General features: G+C 43.4%; 1 protein-coding gene across 5 annotated transcripts in view; it reads left to right on the top strand.

The window, feature by feature from the left end:
* Positions 1–23,781, top strand: part of ECI2 (enoyl-CoA delta isomerase 2) — a 33,842-nt gene that overhangs the window by 7,452 nt on the left and 2,609 nt on the right. For 2 of the 5 annotated variants that reach the window (XM_083519555.1, XM_083519553.1), the window contains exons 2-9: positions 10,410–10,575; positions 12,795–12,893; positions 13,841–14,023; positions 15,590–15,659; positions 17,140–17,242; positions 19,279–19,399; positions 21,418–21,507; positions 22,614–22,757. In XM_083519555.1, the coding sequence (XP_083375681.1) occupies positions 10,468–10,575; positions 12,795–12,893; positions 13,841–14,023; positions 15,590–15,659; positions 17,140–17,242; positions 19,279–19,399; positions 21,418–21,507; positions 22,614–22,757 (918 nt within the window). In that variant the 5' untranslated portion in view covers positions 10,410–10,467. Of the gene's footprint in view, positions 1–10,296; positions 10,315–10,409; positions 10,576–12,794; positions 12,894–13,840; positions 14,024–15,589; positions 15,660–17,139; positions 17,243–19,278; positions 19,400–21,417; positions 21,508–22,613; positions 22,758–23,781 lie in introns of those variants that run through there. The other 3 variants (XM_083519556.1, XM_083519554.1, XM_083519557.1) reach the window with 2 other exon arrangements.

Consider the following 23,781-nt stretch of genomic DNA (forward strand, 5'->3'; position numbering starts at 1 on the left):
TTAAAGGAAAGCCGTCTTGGCCAGGCCTGTGTCCTGGCCCCAACCTGCCAGGCCACCGGCTTGGCTGGGGGTTGCTGAGCTGTTTGCATGGGGCTGCTGCCAGGCTTGGCCCACCTGTCTGCCAGCTGCAGCCAACAGTGGTGGGCAATATGCCCAGGCGGGAGCTGCCCATGCCCAAGGGTGGGGAGGAACCTAGTGACTACAGTGGCAAAGTCTACATCGACCACGCCACCAAAACCACCAGCTGGGTTGGCCCGCAGGACAGGTGAGGAAGGACGGCCAGGAGGAGAAGCGAGGTAGCTGAACTCCCCTGGGGCAGGAGACTTGGGGCGAAGCTTGTGGCTTCAGATGGCTCCATCTTGCCCCTCTTCCAGTTACGCTCAGCGGCACGCAAAGACGGGGAGCAGGGATGTGGTTGTGAGAGAGTGAGAAGAAAAGGAATCTGACGAACAATGAGGGACGTGAGAATTGGGGCAGCAAGTGTGAATTTGGGCCAGGGCTCAACTGTTTTCAGTGCCTGGTCTGCACTCTGGGAGATGCAAAACCGTAGTAGAGTCTCTGGGCATGTGCAGAGTGCCTTTCCCTTGGCCCTTAAGCAACTATAGATTTTGTGCACACACAGTGGGGAGCGTTGGCCCCTGCCCACTGGAGAATAGCATTTTTTCCCCTGGGGGAGGCGCAGATACAGCTCCTTGCCAAGGGGGCGCAAGGAACCCTAGGTACGCCTTTGACTGGAAAGGCCGCTTTCAGAGAATCCTTTGCCTGTTACTTCTTTGGTTCGAATCACCTCCTCCTGAGGCAGCTTCTCCTGTTAATGAACAGCCATCAGGCTACCATTGCATATAACAGATAGTTTGGCCTTAAGCCATTCCAAATTTAAATGTGAGCTAAAATTAACTAGTATGTGGTGTTCCCGCATACTTTCCTGTTCCCGGTAACTATCCCCTCCTGCCTACCTTCCTAACTAGAGAATTGCGAAAGCTGTTTTCTAGCCTTCTAAAATAGCAATGAGAGACACAAACCCATTGATCTAATCATGAGTATCTGCCCTCCCTGACTGAGCTAATTGGAAGGTTCTGCTGTAGGGACCGTAGTAGCCGTGTTGCACTGAACTGCTTGAAGGTTGAACTAATGAGTTTAGTGCTCATTTAGAATGTGGCACATGCAATCCATCTAGGAGGAACAACGTTTCCAGTGCTAAATGTAGAACTAAGAGCTCAGTGTGAATACAGATAAAGTGGCGTGCAACGTCTTTTGCAAAGTGAAGGAATGCTTTAAGAACGATTTTTTGCAAAGAAGATGTACTGCATGATTCATGAGCTCTCTAATGCTGGGTTTTGGATGGTCATTTATTCCATGTGAGAATACAGTGGTGCCTCGCAAGACGAAAAGAATTCGTTCCGTGAGTCTTTTCTTCTTGCAATGTTTTTCGTCTTGCGAAGCACGGTCCGTCGCAACTGCGCCTCTTCAAGCGGCTTTTTAAAAAAAGCGCAAGACGTTTTCGTCTTGCGAAGCAAGCCCATAGGGAAATTCGTCTAGCGAAGCAACGCAAAAACGGAAAACCCTTTCGTCTAGCGAGTTTTTCGTCTTGCGAGGCATTCGTCTTGGGGGGCACCACTGTATTCAGGACTGTAGACTACTACCCAGATCCTAAATGTTTGTAGTAGTCACATCTCCTTAGAATTCCACTGTAGGGTAATTTCATAGCTCCTTCATACTTTTGTGCAACAATTAAAAAGTTCTGTCTTTTGAACATCACTGGTGATGCTGCAAGGATTAGGATCTGCCCATAAGACCGCGTACAGGTTCATAGTGGAATTTTGAGAGCAGCCAGATGCAAAAGTTATGTAGAAGAGGGAATTTCAGCAGGTATAACTTGCGTGACAGGGGCACCTGGCCACCCTAGTGGCAATGTGCTCAGTTTGTTTAAGGTGATCGTGCGACAGAGAATTATTGATCTCAAATGTAACAGAAAAGCATTGTCCTTTCAGTATTGCACACAGCTGGAGATACAGTGGTACCTCAGGTTACATACGCTTCAGGTTACATACGCTTCAGGTTACAGACTCCGCTAACCCAGAAATAGTGCTTCAGGTTAAGTACTTTGCTTTAGGATGATAACAGAAATTGTGCTCCGGCAGCGCGGCGGCAGCAGGAGGCCCCATTAGCTAAAGTGGTGCTTCAGGTTAAGAACAGTTTCAGGTTAAGAACGAATTAAGTACTTAACCCGAGGAACCACTGTACTGCTTAAAAGTGTTGGGCTTCAACTGGTGGATAGTGATCCATGGGTGAATTGCACCATACAATGGCCACCATTTATTTTCTATGTTGGCATGTGCGCTGCCTTGCCTGTGTGATTGAGGCAGCCTGGGCTGCATGACGACAAGATGCCCTGCATGCATGCCCTGTGGCATGCAAACATGATGTTAGCACGCCCCACGCCGTGTGCGCATGCCGCAGGGCATGCTGATGTGCCGCGCGGATGCCCCCCCCATTCAGCACCCCTGTTTGTTGGTTTGGTCTCTTTAAAACAAAAAACAGAAGGCGGGAAGGATCAGGTGCAAAGGATGCCATTCGAACTATTGGTATGTGACAGTGATAAAAAGGTGCACCCCATGCAGCTGTTAAGGGGAACAGCTTGCGGTTCTAATACTTGTACAGTAGAGATTGCATCAGGTACAGATTTCATTAGCCTTGCACGGCAAGCTAAACCTGCTGAAATTCCTTCTTTAGTACAAAGGTGAAGGAGCTCTGCAGAAGACTGACATACACTTGTAAGTAAGCTAAATTCAGTCCCCAGTGCCCAAACTGCAATCAGGGTTGAAGATTAATGCTTTAAAAGGCAGTAGGTCCAACTGAGTTTAGTGCAGGTCTGCTTGCTTGTTCTCCCCCTGCCCCCTTTTAGGGTCTGAGGGACAGCTGTGCTGCTTCTGTTTTGCCTCTTCCTCTCTCTGTTGGTTGGTGTGTGCGTGTCTCAGAGTCTGTCTTTTTGGGTGCTCTTCCCTTTTTATCTCCTGGAGCCACTGTCAACAATTTGTGACTACGTACACAGAGAAATCTGCATTAAATGCTGGCAATTTTTCATGAAAATTGTTATTTAATTGAGAATTAGTGGGCTTAATTTATGATTGGAAAAAGGAGAATGAGAGACTTAATTGGCAGATAACGCCATCCTTACACTCGGGTAACTGAATAGCAGGGATGGGCCTTCCAAATGTTGTTAGACGACAGCATCCATCATGGTGGTTTTTTAAAGTGGCATATAATAGTTCCAAAATAAAATAAAGAACCATTGGCAACACTGCTTGGGGCTGATGGGTTTGAAAATCCGACAACATCTGGAGGGTCCCAGGTTTCCTCACCCTGGTGAGTAGAATTGCAATCTTAGTAAGATCTAACAACTTAAGTGGGCATTTAGATGTATTTGAGAAACAAGGTAAAGGATGATATCATTTTCTGCCATGACCCTGAAATGACAATTTTAAGTTTCTAGCTGTATGGAAGTTACAAACCTAAGGATGTGAAGGAAAATGTAGAATATGTAATCGGCATAGGTTGTGGTGATTTTTAGATGTGAAAATGTACAAGAATGCCTTCTGAGCTGCTGTGTGGACATCCTGTTCCTTTGGTTCTACAAGATTGCCTTATTTGTAAGATTGGGGAACTCAAACCACCTTGCAATTTGAAAATCCTTCCCATGCTTTTGGAATGGGACAGAAGAAAGTACGTGTAAATCTCCACCCACACCCATCCTGGGTTAATGGAGAGTGCAGAAGAAACCTGCTTTTAGAATGGATTTGAGAACGATCATGCTCTTGATTGTAAAAAAAAAAAAAAACTTTTATTAAAAAACAAACCCCTACTGCGAATCAATGGTTTTGAGTGCCTTTCAGGGACTTTGGATCTATTCTATAAACAGGGAGCTGTATAGTCTTCAAGTAAATAACTCACAAATGGTTCTATTGAACTGAGTTAGCCTGCTTCGGGTCTTGTGACTTGAAGACTGGAGTTTTACGAGAGCTCATCTTGAAGACGGTAGCAGTGGGTGATCCGAGAATACAATTGCTAGGGGGGAAACTAATGGACCATGTAGTGTTATACTAGAACTAGCAGGTAAATGGGGTCTTTACTGCTTCATTTGTTAGAGCTGAAAGAGTTTCTTAAGGATTAGATTTGTTGGGGGAATTGAGCCGTTTGTTTTCAATGGGAATCCAAAATTGCTCTTTCAAGAGCACTAAGCATCTGTTTTGTCAATATTTGGGGCCGTAAGAGTGAAACTTATGTACCTCACTTGAAAATGCAGGGTTCACAACCACCATTTACTCTTACGCCATGTAGTTTCTATACTAATGATTTTCAGACTTGCTGTCCTCAGGGAGCCCTTTGCACAAGAACATTTCTGCCTCAGAACTTTTTGTCTCTGTTGGTGATTCTGGGGAATGTCACAGAATGCACACAAAGGCTACTTTCAAGAGCTGTTTAACTCCATTTTAGTTAACGGTGTCTGTGGCAGGAGGGTTATTTGTCCAGTTCCTAGCACACTTCGCAGTGAAGGCTGTCAGTCAGCCGTTATCTTACTAAGTCAGAACAATAAAACCACGTCTTGTCAGGTAACCAATACAGTGGTACCTCAGGTTAAGTACTTAATTCGTTCCGGAGGTCCGTACTTAACCTGAAACTGTTCTTAACCTGAAGCACTACTTTAGCTAATGGGGCCTCCTGTCGCCGCCGCACCGCCGGAGCACGATTTCTGTTCTCATCCTGAAGCAAAGTTCTTAACCTGAAGCACTATTTCTGGGTTAGCGGAGTCTGTAACCTGAAGCATATGTAACCTGAAGCGTATGTAACCTGAGGTACCACTGTACCTGAGATCTGAAAAACCAGGAAACCTCCAAGTTCTGTCCTGGCTCCACTCCCAGATTGCCAAGTTCTTTACAAACCCTTCCTGTCCTGGTACTGGCTCCTGTACCCTTCAAAGAGACCATATTTTTTAAAAAAATAAGAAGTTGGCAAATTAATTTGTAATTTTCAAGTCTGTGTGGTGAAGTGCCTAGAATGCCAGGCATCAGAGACCTCAGTTCAAATGCCCAATGGGCATGAAATTCACTGACCTTGGGCCAGTCATCAACAGTCAACCTGATCCTAGAATTGTAGAGTTGGAAGGGGCCTGAGGGTCATCTAGTCCAACCCCCTGCAATGCAGGAATCTTGGCTAAAGCATCCATGACAGATGGCCATCTGCTGCTTAAAACCCTCTGGAGAGGCCACCACCTCTTGAGATTGCTGAACAGTTCTTACTCTCTACCTCACAAGGTTGTTGCTAAGATAATATTGAGAGTGGGAGAACCGTATATGCTGCCTTGAGCTCCTTAGGAGGAAAGTTGGGATGTTGTTGTTTAGTCATTTAGTTGTGTCTGACTCTTCGTGACCCCATGGACCAGAGCACGCCAGGCACTCCTGTCTTCCGCTGCCTCCTGCAGTTTGGTCAAACTCATGCTGGTAGCTTCGAGAACACTGTCCAACTATCTCGTCCTCTGTCGTCCTCTTCTCCTTGTGCCCTCCATCTTTCCCAACATCAGGGTCTTTTCCAGGGAGTCTTCTCTTCTCACGAGGTGGCCAAAGTATTGGAGCCTCAGCTTCAGGATCTGTCCTTCCAGTGAGCACTCAGGGCTGATTTCCTTCAGAATGGATAGGTTTGATCTTCTTGCAGTCCATGGGACTCTCAAGAGTCTCCTCCAGCACCATAATTCAAAAGCATCAATTCTTCGGCGATCAGCCTTCTTTATGGTCCAGCTTTCACAAAGTTGGGATACAAATGTAATAAATAAGTAACTTCAACGATTTCGGAAGTTAAAAAAACCTGAATCTGAAATGCCTTTCCTTGTTTTAATTTACCAGTTGGCTTCAGCTAGGGGTGATTAAAGGTTTATGCTTTCTCATTCTTACTCTCACTAAATACTAATTATTCCTTAGACTCTTTGTAGTCATTGCATCCTCTTAAATTAAAATAGTTTAGACAGATGTAGTGGACGAGAAAGGTAATTAGAAGAGGATGCGGGGAGAGGGGAGATGGCGTCCAAGGTTCTGGAAGCAAATATAAGAAATCTTGTCTTTTTTCCTCTCCAAGGGCAGGACTGCTGCTGAAGAGAGGGTGCGTGCCAGAACTCGTTATTTCTATGCTTCCTAATTGCAGAGAAATAGCCAAAACAAGATGACAGTATACCAACTAATTGATTATTAAAGTATTATCTTTTTAATATAAAAGCCTTCCCTAACAAAAGCTTTACACAGTGGAACTCAGGCCTGAGGAAAGATCATTAAAAGGATAAAAGAGAATCTGCTTTTCTGCTTCAGAATATATTGACAAGATTGTCTAGCGGGCATGCTATTCATTTGATAGGATTATCCATAATAGGATTATGAACCATGAGATCTAGCTGTGAATTTATCCTGGAAAAAGAAGAACAAGAAGTGTTTCCCTTCCTGAAAAAGATGATCTGCTGAAATTATGCTTTGCAGCCAAATATGCCAAGGGAATGGTCACACAAACCTTTCATTTGTTTATTTTTCGTTCACACTCCTACATAGGTTTGCATTCATGAACACCAGCTTCAAAAGAAGTGGGAAACTCTAACTGTTGCTTGAAATATTGATCATGCACAATGAAATTAGGTGCAGAGATGGGTATTTCTTGTCTTTGTAAGGCACCAAGTCCATTGCAATGCAACACCCACTTTTGTCTCGTAAGGATTTCCTGCAAGATGAAGAAGCGTTGTTGGCTGGCATCCGTCTGCCTCGGGAGACAATGGAAGAATGCACTTTTGGGGAAGAAATATATGTACCGTATTTTTCGCTCCATAAGATGCACCTAGGTTTTAGAGGAGGAAAACAAGAAAAAAAATATTCTGAACGAAACAGTGGATGTATGATTTTTGTGGTTCATGCTATGGTCACAGACATGTGATTTGACGGTGAGTTTGGGGTAGCCCAATGCAAAATTCCTGAGAATCCATGTGGATCCGTGCTTTGTAACCACGTTTTTGCACTATTGCAGCCCCACGAAACAGTGGATGTGTGATTTTTTGGTGCAGGCTGTAGCCATGGACATGCTATGTGATCTGATGGTGAATTTGGGGTGACCCAATGTAAAAATCCTGAGGATCCATGGGCTTTTACCTCCCCCCTCCCAGGCAGCCTCCTTTATCGCTAGCCTCCCTTATCTCCCTCCTGATCCCTTACCGACCAGCTGTTTCCTTTCAACACCCCCTACCCTCTTGTTTGCCTTAGTGTCTTTTCCTTAGGTGGAGCAGCTTTTTGCTCCCCCTTTTCTTCTAATTTCTCTCCTCATTGCTTTAGTCTTCCTGCCTCCTCTCTTTGCAAGTTTGCTGTCTTTACCTCCCCCCTCCCAGGCAGCCTCCTTTATTGCTAGCATCCCTTATCTCATTCCCGAAAGGCAAATGATCAGCGCCTTTGTTTCAACACCCACTTCCCTCCCCCCCCCCAAAGCATGATCTGCTTTTTGCCCCTGGGCAATTCTGCTCCAGGGACCACACATTTGCTCCATAAGACGCACAGACATTCCCCCTTACTTTTTAAGAAGAAAAAAGTGTGTCTTGTGGAGCGAAAAATACGGTACATGCCTTGTATCTCCCCCGCTTTGACCAGCTGCCTAGCTGATACTTTGGGGTGGCGCACAGGAAGTTGTAACCTGAACTCACTGTCCCCGTTGGAACAGCTTTGAGAAGGTTCTGTGAAGGTACCTATGGACCTTTTTGCTCTCCTTGCATGAACTTAGATCATCTCCTTCCAGGAGCGGAGGACATCTCTTCACACTGCTCCACTGGACCAAGTTCCAGCCACCTGCTGGAGAGAGATGGTGGGTAAAGGGAGCATAGCCGGCTGCATCCTGTTTTGTTCATTGCACATACCATCATACCACGATAGTCCTCTATATTTTGTAGCATTGCTTTCCTGATTGGATCACTTCCAGCTAGCATTACCCAATGATTTTTCCGCTGTAAGCTCTGTGCAGAACTGTGATTGATTTTTCCACACTTCGTGGGCAGCGGGTAATAGTGATTTGTTTACGTTTATACCCCATGATGTTCTGTTCTACATTGGTGGGCATATCATAGCTGTGTAGGTGGGAAAGGTGATACCATTTTAAAATAAGGTTTTATTATAAGCTATTGTAAGTTTAAGTTAAGTCTGCTGCAACTGGATTTCTTATGGACAGTTCCAATCCTGAATGTGTTGGATTTGTGACCATTATGCTCATTTGCCTTCAGTAAAGCTCTGCTGGATGAAATATTAATTGCCTCTGGTCTATTTTGGGGGAATCCTGCAGCGTGTTTTAAGTTTTTACTCTGCTAACTATACACTGGTTCAATATTGAGTAGACTTCCATGAGATATCCCGCCATACACCCCATTTAAGCCACCTCTCGCAAAAACTGTTGTATGATTCAGTGTGGGAAGATTGGAAAGTTTGTTACTCGCTAGACCAGTGGTGTCCAAACTTTTTTCTAAGAGGGCCAGATTTGATGAAGTCAGGGGCCATGAGGGCCGAACCAAAGTTGATGACCTTTTTTTAGGATTGAAGTTTTTGACATTTTTTATGATTTTACCCCAAAGTTGTTTTAGGATTGAGGTGGTTGAGCTTTTTTACGGTTGAAGTTCTTGAAGTTTTTTAAAGGATTTTACCCCAGGAAATAAACTGCCACAGGGGCCGGATTAGGCCCCCGAAACGGACTTTGGACATTCCTGCGCTAGACCATGCTTGACTATCACGTGCAAAACTTTTTGGAATGCCCTTTAACCTGCTCAACATTGCCCTGTGTGACTTGGCACAGTTGCTTAAGAGAACAGCCAGCTTTGCTGCAGAGCATAGGCTACAATCTTAAAGCCCATTTACCAGGGAGTAAGCCTGGTTGAAAATTGAGTGAACATGCATAGGTTTGCCTTTGTAGTGCTTTTTTCTTTTTAATGACACCCTAGCTGTATAGGATCTTAAGCTATGTCGATGATAAATTCTGTAAGCAGGGACTCGCTATCATGCACATAATTACACTCTCTTGCAATTTCCCAGCAGTTTTCCCCAGCTAAGCAATCACTCCTGCTGTGCAGTTTTTTTTGAAAACTCTTTGTATTGGATTAAGGCCTTTAGTAGCCTTTTAGAAAATTGCTTTGATTCTGCCTGGCATCGTGGAAGGTCAATAGTCTCTTGATAAGACTATATCCCCCTTGGGGAATGGGGATAGCGGGGTTTTTGTGTGTTAAATGTTCTCTTTAGGGAGAGGTCACCATCCAGCTGTTAGGTCCCTGGTAGAAGTGCCTTCTAAAAACCAAGGATGTCTTTATTTATTAATTAGGGATTAACTGCCAAATAGAAGCTTGTTGTGTTATATGGAGATAAACCGAATTATTTTAAAGCCATTACTAGAGTGCCTAATGAGGTAAATAAGGCTAACTGCCCAGAATTATAATGAAGTGGCCTGAGAGCCAGGATAATAAAGAACACGTGTCTGTTATATAGTTGAAAAGGGGAATGCTTTTAATCTTGCCAAGAATACAATTTTTAGAACGTGGGGTTTTTTTATATATATAAGCTTTCACTTGCTACTAATCGATGCACCTCTATAGTTCTCACATTCTCCATGCATTCATTTTGGGAAAATTTTGATGGGACAGAGATTCTTGGTGTTCTTGCTGTAGTATTTCGAAGGTCGAATGTTGAACGGAAATACTTAAAGCAATGGTGTCTCCCCTGCTTCCCTCACCCGATTCAGTCAGTGTTTTAATCCAAATTACGAGCAAATACACCATTGCAATTTGCTGATGAGACAGGGCTCAGCGCAGAAGCAACCTAGGCACAGAAGTCAAGGATTGGGAACCCCTAGAGCTCTAGATCTAACTCCCATCAACCCCAACCAGCGTGGACCAATGGTCATAGATAGTAGATTCCTCATGTGTTAAATGTGAGTGGGGCAGTGTAGGAGGAAGAAGAACCCTTGTCGTCTCTCTCGTTTTCATTCACTGGCCTGAAAGCAAAACTCCAACTGGACTGCTTATTTTTTGGAGGGATTTGTGTATGAAATTCCTACTTGAACAACATCCCTTTCATATACGTTTTGCTCCTTTTTGCTAGCATCCCAACAAAATCCACGAGTTAATGTTTACACAGAAGACTGGCTGGTACATACCGGTAATCTTGTCCAAAGGTTAATTGGACCGCAGGTTTCGCCATGATTTTCCATGCAGCTTTTTTTGTACTTATTAACTGGTCTTGTATTTGAAGGCTTTTGAACACTTGACGAGTAAGTATCTTAAGTGTTGATTTTACGATCCACTGAAGATTTGAATGCAAGAACTGAATTGATTTTATTTCCTTTCTCTCTCCCTCCACCCCCAGCAGTCCAGTGTATGGCCTTCATTTCCCTGCGCTACAATTACACACTACTAAATCTACCATGAAGTTCAGCCAGGAAGACTTTGAAAAGGCCAGAGAGCAGCTGAAGCTTTTGAAGACGGATCCTGGCAACCAAGTCAAACTGAATATTTATGCATTGTTTAAACAGGTAGCTCTGTCCGTTTTCAGTCTGTAAAATGAATATAGCTGCACTGGAGAAATGATTGTTGGAACAGTTTGGCTAAGCCAGTCTGCTGTTTCAGCCGAAGGGTTGCTTAAAAACGCACAGTCCATTGCACAAAGTGTGCTTTTCTTTTGAAAACTGCTAGTTTATCAAGCTGAAGCAAGCTTTTCCTAGTTGCTCTCTTGAGTTTTTCTTAAACCCCGTTTCTACCTCTGGACTCTACAAGCATATGTAACAAGAGAACTCTTTCATTTGGTGCTGCTTCCTCGCACAGGAAAGTCCCACAGATGTTGGAAATGATAGTATATTAATGTGTTAGTTGTATATATTTAGTTATGGGGGAGGAGTCTCTGGAATTCTTACCATGAACCCCCTGTTGACATTTTTGGATCTGGTCCTTCTCTGCTTACCTCATGTTATGAGGCAGAGTAATTCAACAGCCAGGGAGAGAGGCCTTTCTTGCACTTTCCCTATGTGCTCCCTATGGAAGTCACAACTATATCCATTTTGGCCTTTCAAAGGACCGTGAGACCTGCATATATTTCAGGTGATTTTTAAGAGGCTTTGATGAGGCTGTGCTCCGAACGGCATGGAAGAGCAGAGAAATCTTATTGCAGTAGTGGGTGTATCAAGTGGAATTAAGAATCCAGAAATTTGTTGCGTGCCTTTTGTTGATTTCATCAGAATGTTTAGTATAGGGTGTATTTGATTTAAATCAAATTGATTTAAATCACCAGTCAGTAAGACTTGATTTAAATCTTTCTTTCTTTTTACAGAAAGACTCATTCTTGCTGGTATAATCTTAATATTTAAAACCAGATGAAGGTTTCATTTTTGGAATATTATTATTTTGGAATAATAAATTTTCATAGTAGTTTTTGCAGTTATATCAATAATTACTGATTTGGTTATACTATTAGAAATACATAGACAGATAATTATGAAATTATTGTGAAGTTTAATCAGTTAACTGTTTATATTTGGACAACTTTTCTGCTATACTTTATTGGAAGGAAAAAATAATCATTAGTAACAATTTAAACAATTTGTTTAACTAAAACAATAACATTATAGCACATGTATCCATGTTTGTTACCTAATGTGGTTAAACAATTTAAAAAAAAAAACTTAGACTGAGTTTTAGCACACATGGAATACTTAAAACAAATCCTTATTTCCTGATGAATAGCCTTTGTACTATAATGTAACTTGAATAGAAAACTACCTTTAGAAACATTTTTCCTCCAAAAGCATTTTATTTTAAAAATCCAATGTAAGTAAAAAAAAAAAATCTGTTTAAATAAAAAATCTGATTTTTTAAACAAAAATAATAATTGATTTTTATCCACCCTGGAAGTCTTAAAATGCAGACTGCTTTTCATAATAATTTTGAAACATACTTGATATTCAAGTATTGATTATCAGAGTGTATAACGACCACATTTGCGTGTAGCACTAAACTATGGTGTGTTACTGTGTGGGCCTGTCCAAGCCCAAATGAAGCATCGAGTTCACATGCTGCATGACCAAGAGAAGGACATCAGGAGAGCTCAGTTTCACTTAAAAATAATCCCTTGCTTAACATTAGATTCAAACCAGGGAGCAACAAACTCTGGTAAGTTTCATAACAAGCCAGTTTCAAACCATGGGTTTTGGAGCTGGCCTGTGAAACATATCAAAAATTGTTTTGAACCAGGATTGGTTGGTATGCAACAGTAAGATGAGATTTATTAAAAATACAATCATACCTCGGGTTGAAGTTGCTTCAGGTTGAGCGCTTTCGGGTTGCGCTCTGCGGTGACACGGAAGTAACGGAATGCGTAACTTCCAGGTTTTGCCGCTCGCATATGCGCAGATGGTCAAAATGACGTCACACGGAAGCAGCGAATTGCGATCCGCAGATGCACAGTCGCAGGTTGCGTTCGCTTCGGGATGTGAACGGGGCTCCGGAATGGATCCCGTTCGCAACCCGAGGTACCACTGTAAAATGAAACTGCTGGAATCATTGGCCTGGCTGCATGGGAGTAAGGGAGCACATCAGTCCAACATTTTGCTTGGGCTCAGTCAGGCTAGTCTGCTATGATTTAGCATTATGTGTGAGTCAACCCACTGAATCCATGTGGGTGCTTCTATTCTTTTTCATTGGCTAATCAGTATAAACCTACTCAAATGGTTAGATTTTTCTTTCTTTCTTCTTCACATAGGCTACTGAGGGCCCCTGCAAAGCTCCCAAACCAGGAATGCTAGACTTTGTCAAAAAGGCCAAATGGGATGCGTGGCAATCACTTGGCAATTTGCCACAGGTGAGTAATATGCTACGAAGGGCAAATTCAGCCTTTGTGTTATTTGTAGACCATCTTTCAAAATTAAAAGTTCTTCCCAGGGCAGTTCACATAATATATATCAGATAGGGCCGTGCACTGTCCACCCACCTCCCCTACTCCAGGGAACATCCCAGGCAGAATCAGTTTTGGGTGGGGCTAATGTTTCATTAGGGATCTTCATGGGAGAAGAATGAGATCCTGTGTCTCCTTCCTACCTCCCTCTCATCTGAAAGCAGGAGGGTTCAATCCTGTGGGGTGCTGCTTCTTGCCTGCACCTTCCCTGTGGAGAGCATGCTGGTGAAGCCTCTGCAGGCTTCCAAGGTAGCTGCCTAAAGGTGACTGAACACACCTTGAATGGCACCTTGTTTTAGAGGGGGAGAACAAGAAAAAAAATTCTCCCCCTCTCTGCGCAGTGCCTTCTGCCGCTTCACTGAAGGGGCGCTGGGCAGAGAGAGGGAGAATTTTTTTTTCTTGTTCTCCCCCTCTAAAACAAGGTGCGTTCTATGGTCGGCTGCGTCCTATAGAGCGAAAAATACGGTAATTGTTATTTGCTGATGTTTTGAGAGTTGATTTTATTGTGTGCTATTATGTTCTAATAGATTTTTGAATGTTTAACTTGATATAAGTCGCTATATTTTAAAGTTATGTTTTATTATGACTTTCTGTATGGATCAGATTATTATAAGGTACGTGTTCCTCATTGTATATTTTGTTGCTTGTAGACTGCCTTGTGTTTAGCAATAAAGAAAGGCGGTACAAAAATTAAAAGTGAAATGAAAATAAGTATCTTATTAAAAAAATACTTTGAAGCTAGAATCCTTTACCTTGGTTCTATTTGCACTGTATTCACCATTTCGTATCTGGACCCTAGCTATATGTAATCCATCACCTGTTTTACTATATTTGGAGTGGGCTTCTCGTTCCAGGACAGCGCAAGACAGAAATACATTGAACTTGTATCCAGTTTGGTGGCTGCAGAATCTTCTCAGGTTGAAGCGACTCCTCCTGGCAGCAAGGCTGCCTATGAAACACTAGAGGTTTCTACTAAAGACAACATCACAAAGATTGTGTTAAACCGCCCCAAGGTGAAAAATGCTATCAGTAAAAAGGTAAGCTGGTTCATCGTACAGGTCACAAATCATTGGCTAACAAAGAAAGTGAGATGGAAATTTTAAAAAAGAGAAAGATCCAGCAGAACTTTTAAGAACTGAAAAGTAGAGGACAGATTGCCTTCCCTTGTACTACCTGCTGCACTATCAATTTCATGTTTTCTTCCTTCCACGTTTTGCTCTCACTTTTTTCTTTCTGGGTGCTCTTTGTAATCTTTCATTCATATATATATATATAACAAAATAATACATACTCTATATGAAAAAATAATAATTACTTTATACTTAGAACATGTTAAAGCAATACATAAGAATTTAAAACCTCAGAATACAATGAAACAATGTACAAATTGACTTTTGCAGTTTGTATACGTTAATAATATGCACGACTGTGACCCATCCTCTTGAGAAGGCTTCTCTAAAATAAAGTAAGCCTCAAAATTAATGTCCATGGGAAGGACAGTAGCTGGAATATGGGAGGTAGGGATGGGGGAGAAATTCATTTTTAGCACATTAAAGGCAAACCTCCCTAATTTCTAAAATGATACAAGAACGGGAACACAGCCATCCTCTGAATTTTGCAATGTAGTTCGCCCACCAAGTAATGTGTACAAAAATTAGGGTATACTAGGGTAAAATAAATGGAACGCGGGTGGTGCTGTGGGTTAAACCACAGAGCCTAGGACTTGCCGATCAGAAGGTCGGCAGTTCGAATCCACGCAACGGGGTGAGCTCCTGTTGCTCGGTCCCTGCTCCTGCCAACCTAGCAGTTCGAAAGCACGTCAAAGTGCAAGTAGATAAATAGGTACCGCTCTGGTGGGAAGGTAAACGGCATTTCCGTGCGCTGCTCTGATTCGCCAGAAGTGGCTTAGTCATGCTGGCCACATGACCCAGAAGCTGTACGCCGGCTCCCTCGGCCAATAAAGCGAGATGAGGGCAGCAACTCCAGAGTCGGCCACGACTGGACCTAATGGTCAGGGGTCCCTTTATCTTTACCTCTAGGGTAAAATAAACTGTGTGTTTGCTCACCTCTATGCAAATCACTGGCTGATGGTGGTAGGGAAATGCATTTAAAACATTTGGATGGCTTCTCTGCTCTTCCACAAGCTCACATCTCTTGGTCCTTCCTTTCATATAAGCAAAATGTTAAGCATGTATATATTTGCAAGATTAAAACAAAAAAGAGCACAATCCAGTGAGCTGCCTGTTTAGGAGCTTCCCATTCTTATTACCGGTAGTTATAAATACACTGCATGCCCAGGGCAATTTTTTTTGCAAGATGAGAGTAAAAAAGGAGCTCCTGTATTGTCCAGGCTCTGGATTAAGCCGAGACTATGCTGATGTAGTAGAATCTTAGGCAGCCTTCCCAAACCCGGTGCTCCACCCAAATGTTTTTAACTGCAATTTCCATCCCTGACCATTGGGCATGCTTGCTGGAGCTGATGGGAGCTGGAGCCTAAATCATCTTGAGAAAGGCTGGTCTTAGATCCAGCTAGCTACCCCCAAATTTCTCAAACTTCCCGTAACATCAAATGGTACTTGTTCTTCCTTTCTCATTCTGTGCAGATGTACGATGAAATCATTGAAGCACTGGAGGAAGCAGCAAAGGATGACTCTGTAATTACGGTTTTCACAGGTACTACCCTTCGCTGTATTCTCTATCAAGTTTGTTTTTCTTTCAAAATCCCAGTATTCAAATAATAATAATAATAAACAATTTATTTGTACCCCATCCATCTGACTGGGTTTCCCCAGCCACTCTGGGCAGCTCCCAACAGAATATTAAAAACACAATAAAACATCAAACATAAAAAACTTCCCTAAACAGGGCTGCCTTCAGATTTCTTCTAAAAGTCAGATAGCTGTTTATTTCCTTGACATCTGATGGGAGGGCGTTCCACAAGTCGGGCGCCACTACCGAGAAGGCCCTCTGCCTGGTCCTTTTCCTTGTGCACTGTGCCTACAGAGAACACCATGGAACTGGTGCAAATCTGAAGGTGACAAAGTGTCCCAGAAGGAATGTATTAATGTATGAGATGGGGGATATGGTTTTCATATGGCTTAATTGAAGTGTGTGTGCTCCCAGAGAGGAAATCCTGGTGAATTTTCTCCTCCTTGATGGCTCTTGAGCTGAGTTGTGTTGAGCTAAGCCGTGGTTTCGCTTCATGTGTCCTCGGAACCCAGGCTCAAGATTAGCTCCTCCAGACAAACCCTGAGCTGCAGCCTGGATAGCTCAGTTGGTTAGAGCGTGGCGCTGATAACAGCAAGGTTGCAGGTTCAATCCCCGTTTGGGACAGCTGCATTGCCCTGTATTGCAGGGGTTTGGACTAGATGATCCTCAGGGTCCCTTCCAACTCTTTGAGTCTGATTCATTGATAGGGCTAAACCTGGTTGCAGATTGTGGTTAGTCTGGAGAGAGTTTGGGGCTCAGCGAGTCTCTGCAGCAAAACCGCCAAGGAGAAGCAAAGCAGCCAGGTTCCCCTCTCTAGTAGCCCACACATTTGATTTTTCTTTCTTCTGTACCTGTATAAAACCACATTTGCTCTACAGATGATAGCGTTGTCAAGGAGGGAATCCTAAAAAAACACCCAGCTCTGATCCAGCAGAAGGGGAGTGAGGTGATTACCACCAATTTCCCCTTCCCCTTACAGGTCCCAGTGTCCCCTCCCCAGCTCCCCACAGCAGTTTTTCTGAAGGCAGAGGGAGGGGAATTGGCGAAAATGTGCTCCGCTCCATTTACCAGCAGAAGCCTCCAATAGATGGGAGCCCAATTATTTTCAGAGACCATATAATCAAGGAGAAACATTGCAACTGGAAGGTTCTTAATTGGTTAAATACTTGTTAAGCTTTTGAGCCACCTTGAAGTAACTGAGAGCTCGATTCAGCCAAAGATGGAATTTTAATGTTCTATTGACTTTCCTGGAGTAGTTAAACATGCGTTCACTATCTTCCATTTGAAATCAGAGAGGCATAAAAAAAATCCTACATGTTTTATTGTGCCCATAACAAGCTAAATACTTAAATTGAGAATGTTCATTCATAAACATCATCTGGCTATTTTCCATTTGTGTTTATTTCACCAGCTCAGAAGTCCTGATGTGTGTGCTTGTTTACAGGTAATGGAGATTACTACTGTAGTGGAAATGACCTGAACAACTTTACTAACCTCCCAGCAAATGGATTAGAGGAGATGGCAAAGAATTCTGCAGAAATGCTCAAGTACGACTTGTTTTGCATTGTGTTGAAATGCATACCAGACATGCAGAATGTGTGGTGGGAGAGGGACACCGCATTTTAAGACATTTTGAAAAAAGAGAAAACTGAAATGTGTAGCCTGATCTTGCTTACTTAGAAGCAAATCCCTCTGGAGTTCAGTGGGGTTGCCCCTAAGTAAGCGTGCAAAGGATTGCACCTTTTGATAAATTCTCGGCATTAGAAGCAGTGGCTTTTTTCACAGGAGCTCAACTGATGTGTGTATTTTGTGTGGAATAGAAATTGTGTAGCCCAAGAAAACGCAAGTTATGGGAAAGTTTGTATCTATTCCCTTTGTAAGTTAACAAGTGAAAGGTTTTTGTCGTACACATTATGAATAACAATGCAGTTGAGAAGGACCTGATACATCTATGTAAAAACAATTTTAAACATACCAACTCTGTATTACTTACCTATGATTATTTCCATATCCAATTTGAAAATTAATGCATGCATAATATATAAATTTAATAAAATACATAAATTTTAAGACTACTTAGCAACTTCAAGTGGAACAACTAAATTAAACAAAGGACCCCATAGAATTCAGCTAATATCATTGATGGTGTTCTTGAATTTTGTTTCTGTAGAGCCTCCCAAATCTTGCATTTTGGGGGAAGCTGGTCACAGAGATTAGCACCATCACAGGTGACAGGGTATAGTGCTGGATCCTAAATTATGCCTTCTTTTTGTATTTGTAGGGGAGACTGAGCAAATTGTGTTGAAGGCTTTTGTTATAACTAGTTGATGAGGGCCCATTCGTTGCTGTGAATGGATGGAAGGATGCTTCCTCAATTAGTTTGCAGGGCTAGTATATGAAAGCTCTGTTTGCTGTCACTTGAGAGAAACACACCCATCCTGTACAGACCTTTAAAAGATCAGCCTGATTCTGGAAGGTTTTGACTTGGACTGCCAGCTAAAACCAAGCAGAACCCCCTACATCAAGAAGTATCTCTTATATGAAGTACTTCCTGTTTGCCCCGTTATCAGGGATTGACCAAAATATCTAGAAGCACCCTGAAAGCAACGTGAACCTTTGACATTCATTATAGCTGCAGTATAGGAGAATGCAAACCTCCCATTAAAGTATTTAATTGCTCTGGTGCAGTCAGTTTTGAGTTCACAGATGCCAACTTTGCACTGACCGAGAGGGTACAATACTTCCCACTTCTCTATCCTTAAAAAAATCCAAAAACAAACCACCAGTAGCATCTTCATTATACTGTGGAATCTTTCAAGTTCAAGAGACTGACATTATCTGCTTTCATTTATGTGCCACTTAACACACCACCTTTTCACGGTTTTGCAGCCCAATGTGTCTGTTGTACTTTGAAATAATGATGTCAAACAAAGGCAAAAACCCTGAAGAAATTAACCCTCCTTTCCCAGGGCCCTTTAGAGAGGGTCTGGAAAGTGGGTGCATCATTATCGTGATTCGCTGTGAGGGATCGCAGCATGATGAAAGTCAATCATTGGGAGGAGAAGTGGTTTTGCCTTTAGGCTGCAAGTAAAACACAAAATGGCTGAGATGTATCCTTGGGCAATAGCTGGCATGTGTGTCGTGATGTGGGGAAATTGCTGACACTGTGTGGAAAACTGTTCCACTATGTAAAGGTAAAGGGACCCCTGACCATTAGGTCCAGTCCTGGCCAACTCTGGGGTTGTGGCGCTCATCTCGCTTTATTGGCCGAGGGAGCCGGCGTACAGCTGGTCATGTGGCCAGCATGACTAAGCCGATTCTGGCGAATCAGAGCAGTGCACGGAAACGCCATTTACCCTCCCACCGGAGCGGTACCTATTTATCTACTTGCACTTTGACATGCTTTCGAACTGCTAGGTTGGCAGGAGCAGGGACTGAGCAACAGGAGCTCACCCCGTCACGGGGATTCGAACTGCCGACCTTCTTATCGGCAAGTTCTAGTCTCTGTGGTTTAACCGACAGCACCACCCGAGCCCCCCATTCCACCATATAGTCATTCTATTCTGTTCCTTTCTCTTTCCAGAGACTTTGTCGACCATTTCATTGATTTTCCTAAGCCATTAATCGCTGTGGTGAATGGGCCAGCTGTGGGTATTGCTGTAACTCTCCTTGGGCTGTTTGACGTGGTGTATGCTACTGACAGGGTAAGTTTTCTGCATGAATGTCTGACCCCCCCCCCCCCACTTCCAATCCAGTATTGGGCTCTCATAGAAATTGAAGTTATTTAGAGTGAAAAATTATTTATTCAGTTTGTGCACTGTGTTTCCTTCCAAATGGAGACTTGAGACAGCTGACAGCATAATAAAATGTATGACTCAGTATAAAAAAGGGAAATTTACATCAGTAAAAAAATGTGTTGGCTCAACTTTCCTGCCTGTTGGTATGAGCTGTGACCATTTAGAAATACTGCCTGAAAGAGGCTTCCAGAACTTGCTGCCCTCCGTGAGTTCATCTGAACGTCAGTAGCTAAGCTGGAATTTGGCAGAGAGAGCAAAGCTTCCCTGGTTCTCTTTGCCCTTATTTTCTCCTGGCATCTCAGTTTCAGATGGGACATGAGCTGCGGGTAGAAAATGTGGTGTGCAATGTTTTCCTACGTTGGTCCAATTAGAAATGCAGAATTATAGTGCTTCTGCACTGATATACTCTCTGTCTAGTTATCTCCCGCTTGGACTACTGCAACACAATCTACATGGGGCTACCTTTGAAGGTGACCTGGAAACTACGACTAATCCAGAATGCGGCAGCTAGACTGGTGACTGGGAGCGGCCGCTGAGACCATATAATACCCGTCCTGAAAGACCTACATTGGCTTCCAGTACGTTTCCGAGCACAATTCAAAGTGTTGGTGCTGACCTTGAAAGCCCTAAACGGACTCAGCCCAAGTATACCTGAAGGAGCGTCTCCATCCCCATCACTCTGCCCAGACACTGAGGTCCAGTGCTGAGGGCCTTCTGGCAGTTCCCTCACTGCAAGAAGTGAAGTTACAGGGAACCAGGCAGAGGCCCTTCTTGGTAGTGGCGCCTGCCCTGTGGAAGGCCTCCCATCAGATGTCAAGGAAATAACTATCTGACTTTTGGAAGACATGTAATGGCAGCCCTATTTAGGGACGTTCTTAATGTTTGATGTTTTATCATGTTTTTAATATTCTGCTGGGAGCCGTCCAGAGTGGCTGGGGAAACCCAGCTAGATGGTTGGGGTGTGTGTATTATTATTATTATTATTATTATTATTATTATTATTATTATCATCATCATCATCTCCCTCTCTCATTCTTTTCTCTGTTCCGTTATGTTTGAGAGCATACAATGCTTTCTGTACAAGTAAGGATTTATAAACATCATTACTGTGGATGATTCAGGTCCAAAACATGTATTGTCACTGACTGTGTCTGTCCCCTGTCATTTATACAAAGAACTGTGAACTTCAGTGTGTCAAGCACATGTCCAAAGCCACTTGTGGTCTCATTCTGGATGACAGCTGTAATTGGGTCGCTGTTCAATTGTGTCTCAGAAGTCAAAGGCAGGCTCTATTGTTCCTTCTGCATAGCATGCAAACCATGGAAAGGTTGACTTTTGTGGCTAGGGCTGCACATACTATTATCTAACCGCATATAGAAACCCTCATGCAATTTAAAAGGGATATTGACAAGCTGGAATGTGTGCAGTGGAGGGCAACCAAGATGACCAAGGGTCTGGAAGCCAAAGCTTGATGAGGGAGTTGAGTATGTTTAGCCTGGAAAATAGGAGGCTGAGAGGAGATATGATAGCCATCATCAGATATCTCAAGGGCTGTCACATGGAAGAGGGAGCAAGCTTGCTTTCTCCTGCTCTGGAGGCTAGGACCTGAACCAATGGCTTCAAGTTACAAGAAAGCAGATTTTGAGTAAACATCAACAATAACTTTCTACAGTAAGAACTGTTTGACAGCGGAATGGACTCCCATAGGAAGTTGTGGACTCTCCTTCCTTAGAGATGTTTAAGCAGAGGACGCATGGCCATCTGTCATGGATGCTTTAGCTGAGATTCCTGCATTGCTGGGGGGGCTGGACCCCTTCCAACTCTGCAATTCTATTATTCTAATTCAGGATATAAAAGGACAGCTAGATATTGTATGCTATTTGAAAGTGACAGCATTCTAAAGCAAGAGTCTTTTTCCTTCACAGGCGACATTTCACACCCCCTTTAGCAAGCTGGCCCAGAGTCCGGAAGGATGTTCCTCATACACGTTTCCAAAAATGATGGGCATATCCAAGGTAAGAGAGAAGATACATTTTTGTCTTTTTGAGAGTTGTTTTGAGAGAAGTGCCTTCTGCGCTTTGCTCAGGTAGCCACTGAGCCCTATTCAAGGAGTTAAACAACTTGTGCGGGGGCTGAAAAGCCACACACGCTGTCGCCACCAGCCTCATCTCTGGGGCTGAGCACGCTTGCGAGCCTCCTGCACCCCTTCCCACTGAACACACAAAGGTTAGGAATAGTGCCAGACCATTCAACATGCTAGCCAAGAATTGACTGGCAGCAGCTGACTGCAGAGTCTCAGGTGAGCTCTTTCCCTTTCAGGATGAGTTATTCCCATCACCCGAATGCCTCCGTTTAGGAACGTTTCGGCTCCTGAACCCCAAAAATCCGGAAGTAAATGTTCTGGTTTTTGGATGTTTTTTGGAAGCCGAACATCCGACACAGCTTCTGCTTGAGTGCAGGAAGCTCCTGCAACGAATCGGAAGCCACGCCTCAGTTTTGGAAGCCGAACGGGCTTCAGAAGTGGTTTACGTTCGACAGTCGAGGTTTGACTGTATTACTGGAGGTGGCAGGGACTGAGCTTGGGATCCAATGCATGTACTCTAAAGGTAAAGGTAAAGGGACCCCTGACCATTAGGTCCAGTCGTGGCCGACTCTGGGGTTGCGGCACTCATCTCGCTTTATTGGCCAAGGGAGCCGGCATACAGCTTCCGGGTCGTGTGGCCAGCATGACTAAGCCGCTTCTGGCGAACCAGAGCAGTGCACGGAAACGCCATTTACCCTCCCACCGGAGCAGTACCTATTTATCTATTTGCACTTTGACGTGCTTTCGCACTGCTAGGTTGGCAGGAGCAGGGACTGAGCAACAGGAGCTCACCCCGTTGCGGGGATTTGAACTGCTGACCTTATGATCTGCAAGTCCTAGGCTCTGTGGTTTAACCCACAGCGCCACCCGCATCCCACTGCATGTACTCTACCAGTGCGCTGTTGTGTGTTTAACAAAGCACAAAGGTTAGCAGACGGCAGCGAAAGAACAAGCTGGGACTGACAGTTTTATTTATTGCTTCTGTTTGCCACTAGCATTTTGCCCAAGTAATCGTTTTCTTGTTTTCCTTTCTTTCAGGCCACTGAGATGCTGCTTTTCAACAAGAAGCTGACCGCAGCAGAAGCCTGTTCGCAAGGGCTTGTGACAGAGGTTTTCCCTGACCAGGTTTTCCAGAAGGAAGTGTGGGCACGGCTGAAAGCTTACGCAAGCCTTCCCAAAAATGTTAGTTTTTTTAAAAAAATCAAAACGCTTATTTTCCAGGCTGTAAACATACGGGGTTGCTCATCTTTCTTCTAACACATTCCACAACCACAGGAGAGCTACCGTTCCCAGAACCTTTAGCTCCAAAGTAGTTCCATTGTGCATTTCTTAGGTTTTGGCTGCATGGATGCCAACATAGCTTGCTTCTGGCGCCTGGCCGTATTGCATACATAACTCCACTAGCGATTTCCGTTCTCCAGGTGCCAGTTCTTGTGTAGCTAACATGGTGCTATCTGCACACAAGAGGATGGTATTGGGGTGTGTGCTTGGGTGTGCCCCAATGTTTGCAGGAATTAGAAACGAAAGCTTTAGGGGAAAGCCCTAAGGGAGAAACCCCAAAACATCAACAGTTTCAGAATGCTGAGTGGCTATTGGTGGCAAGGATGGGCATCCGGGAAGGAGGAATTTGAATGGAATATCCTGAAATAAGCATGGCTGGTTGGAGGACTGAACAGGAAATCGCTCCACACTGTAACATTTTGTTGCAGGTCCTGCTTGTAAATAAACTATTCTTAAGCTCATGGTAGTGAGCAAATCATGCTTGGAGGTTAGTATTGTTTCTGTTTTAAATAGGGAAATTGAGACTGAGCAAATAATGGATTTTCTGCTGTTGTCTCTGCTCTGCCTTTTTATTTACATGCATCTGCAAAACAGCTGTTGGAAATGCACAAAAGAGGGGTTTTTTTTTGAGACCAGCCAATGTACAGCTTTGATATTTAATTCAGATAGTTTAATTCAGATATTTAATTCAGATAGTTTTCCAACCTACCACATAGGACTTTCATAGATCCAACATTACTCTGTCCAGAAATGTGGGAAATAATAATGAAAGGCGGGCTATAAATCTTTTAATAAATAATTTATAAATAACTTGCAATGTAATTTGACCGTGACCTCCTCAAGGCTATGCATGTGGCAAAAGATTTATGTTACTCCAAAGAAATATTTATTCAGGGGAAAAACAACATAAATCTACTCATATTAA

The sequence above is a fragment of the Podarcis liolepis genome (genome assembly GCF_965112155.1).
Source record: "Podarcis liolepis genome assembly, chromosome: 8".
NCBI lineage: Eukaryota > Metazoa > Chordata > Lepidosauria > Squamata > Lacertidae > Podarcis > Podarcis liolepis.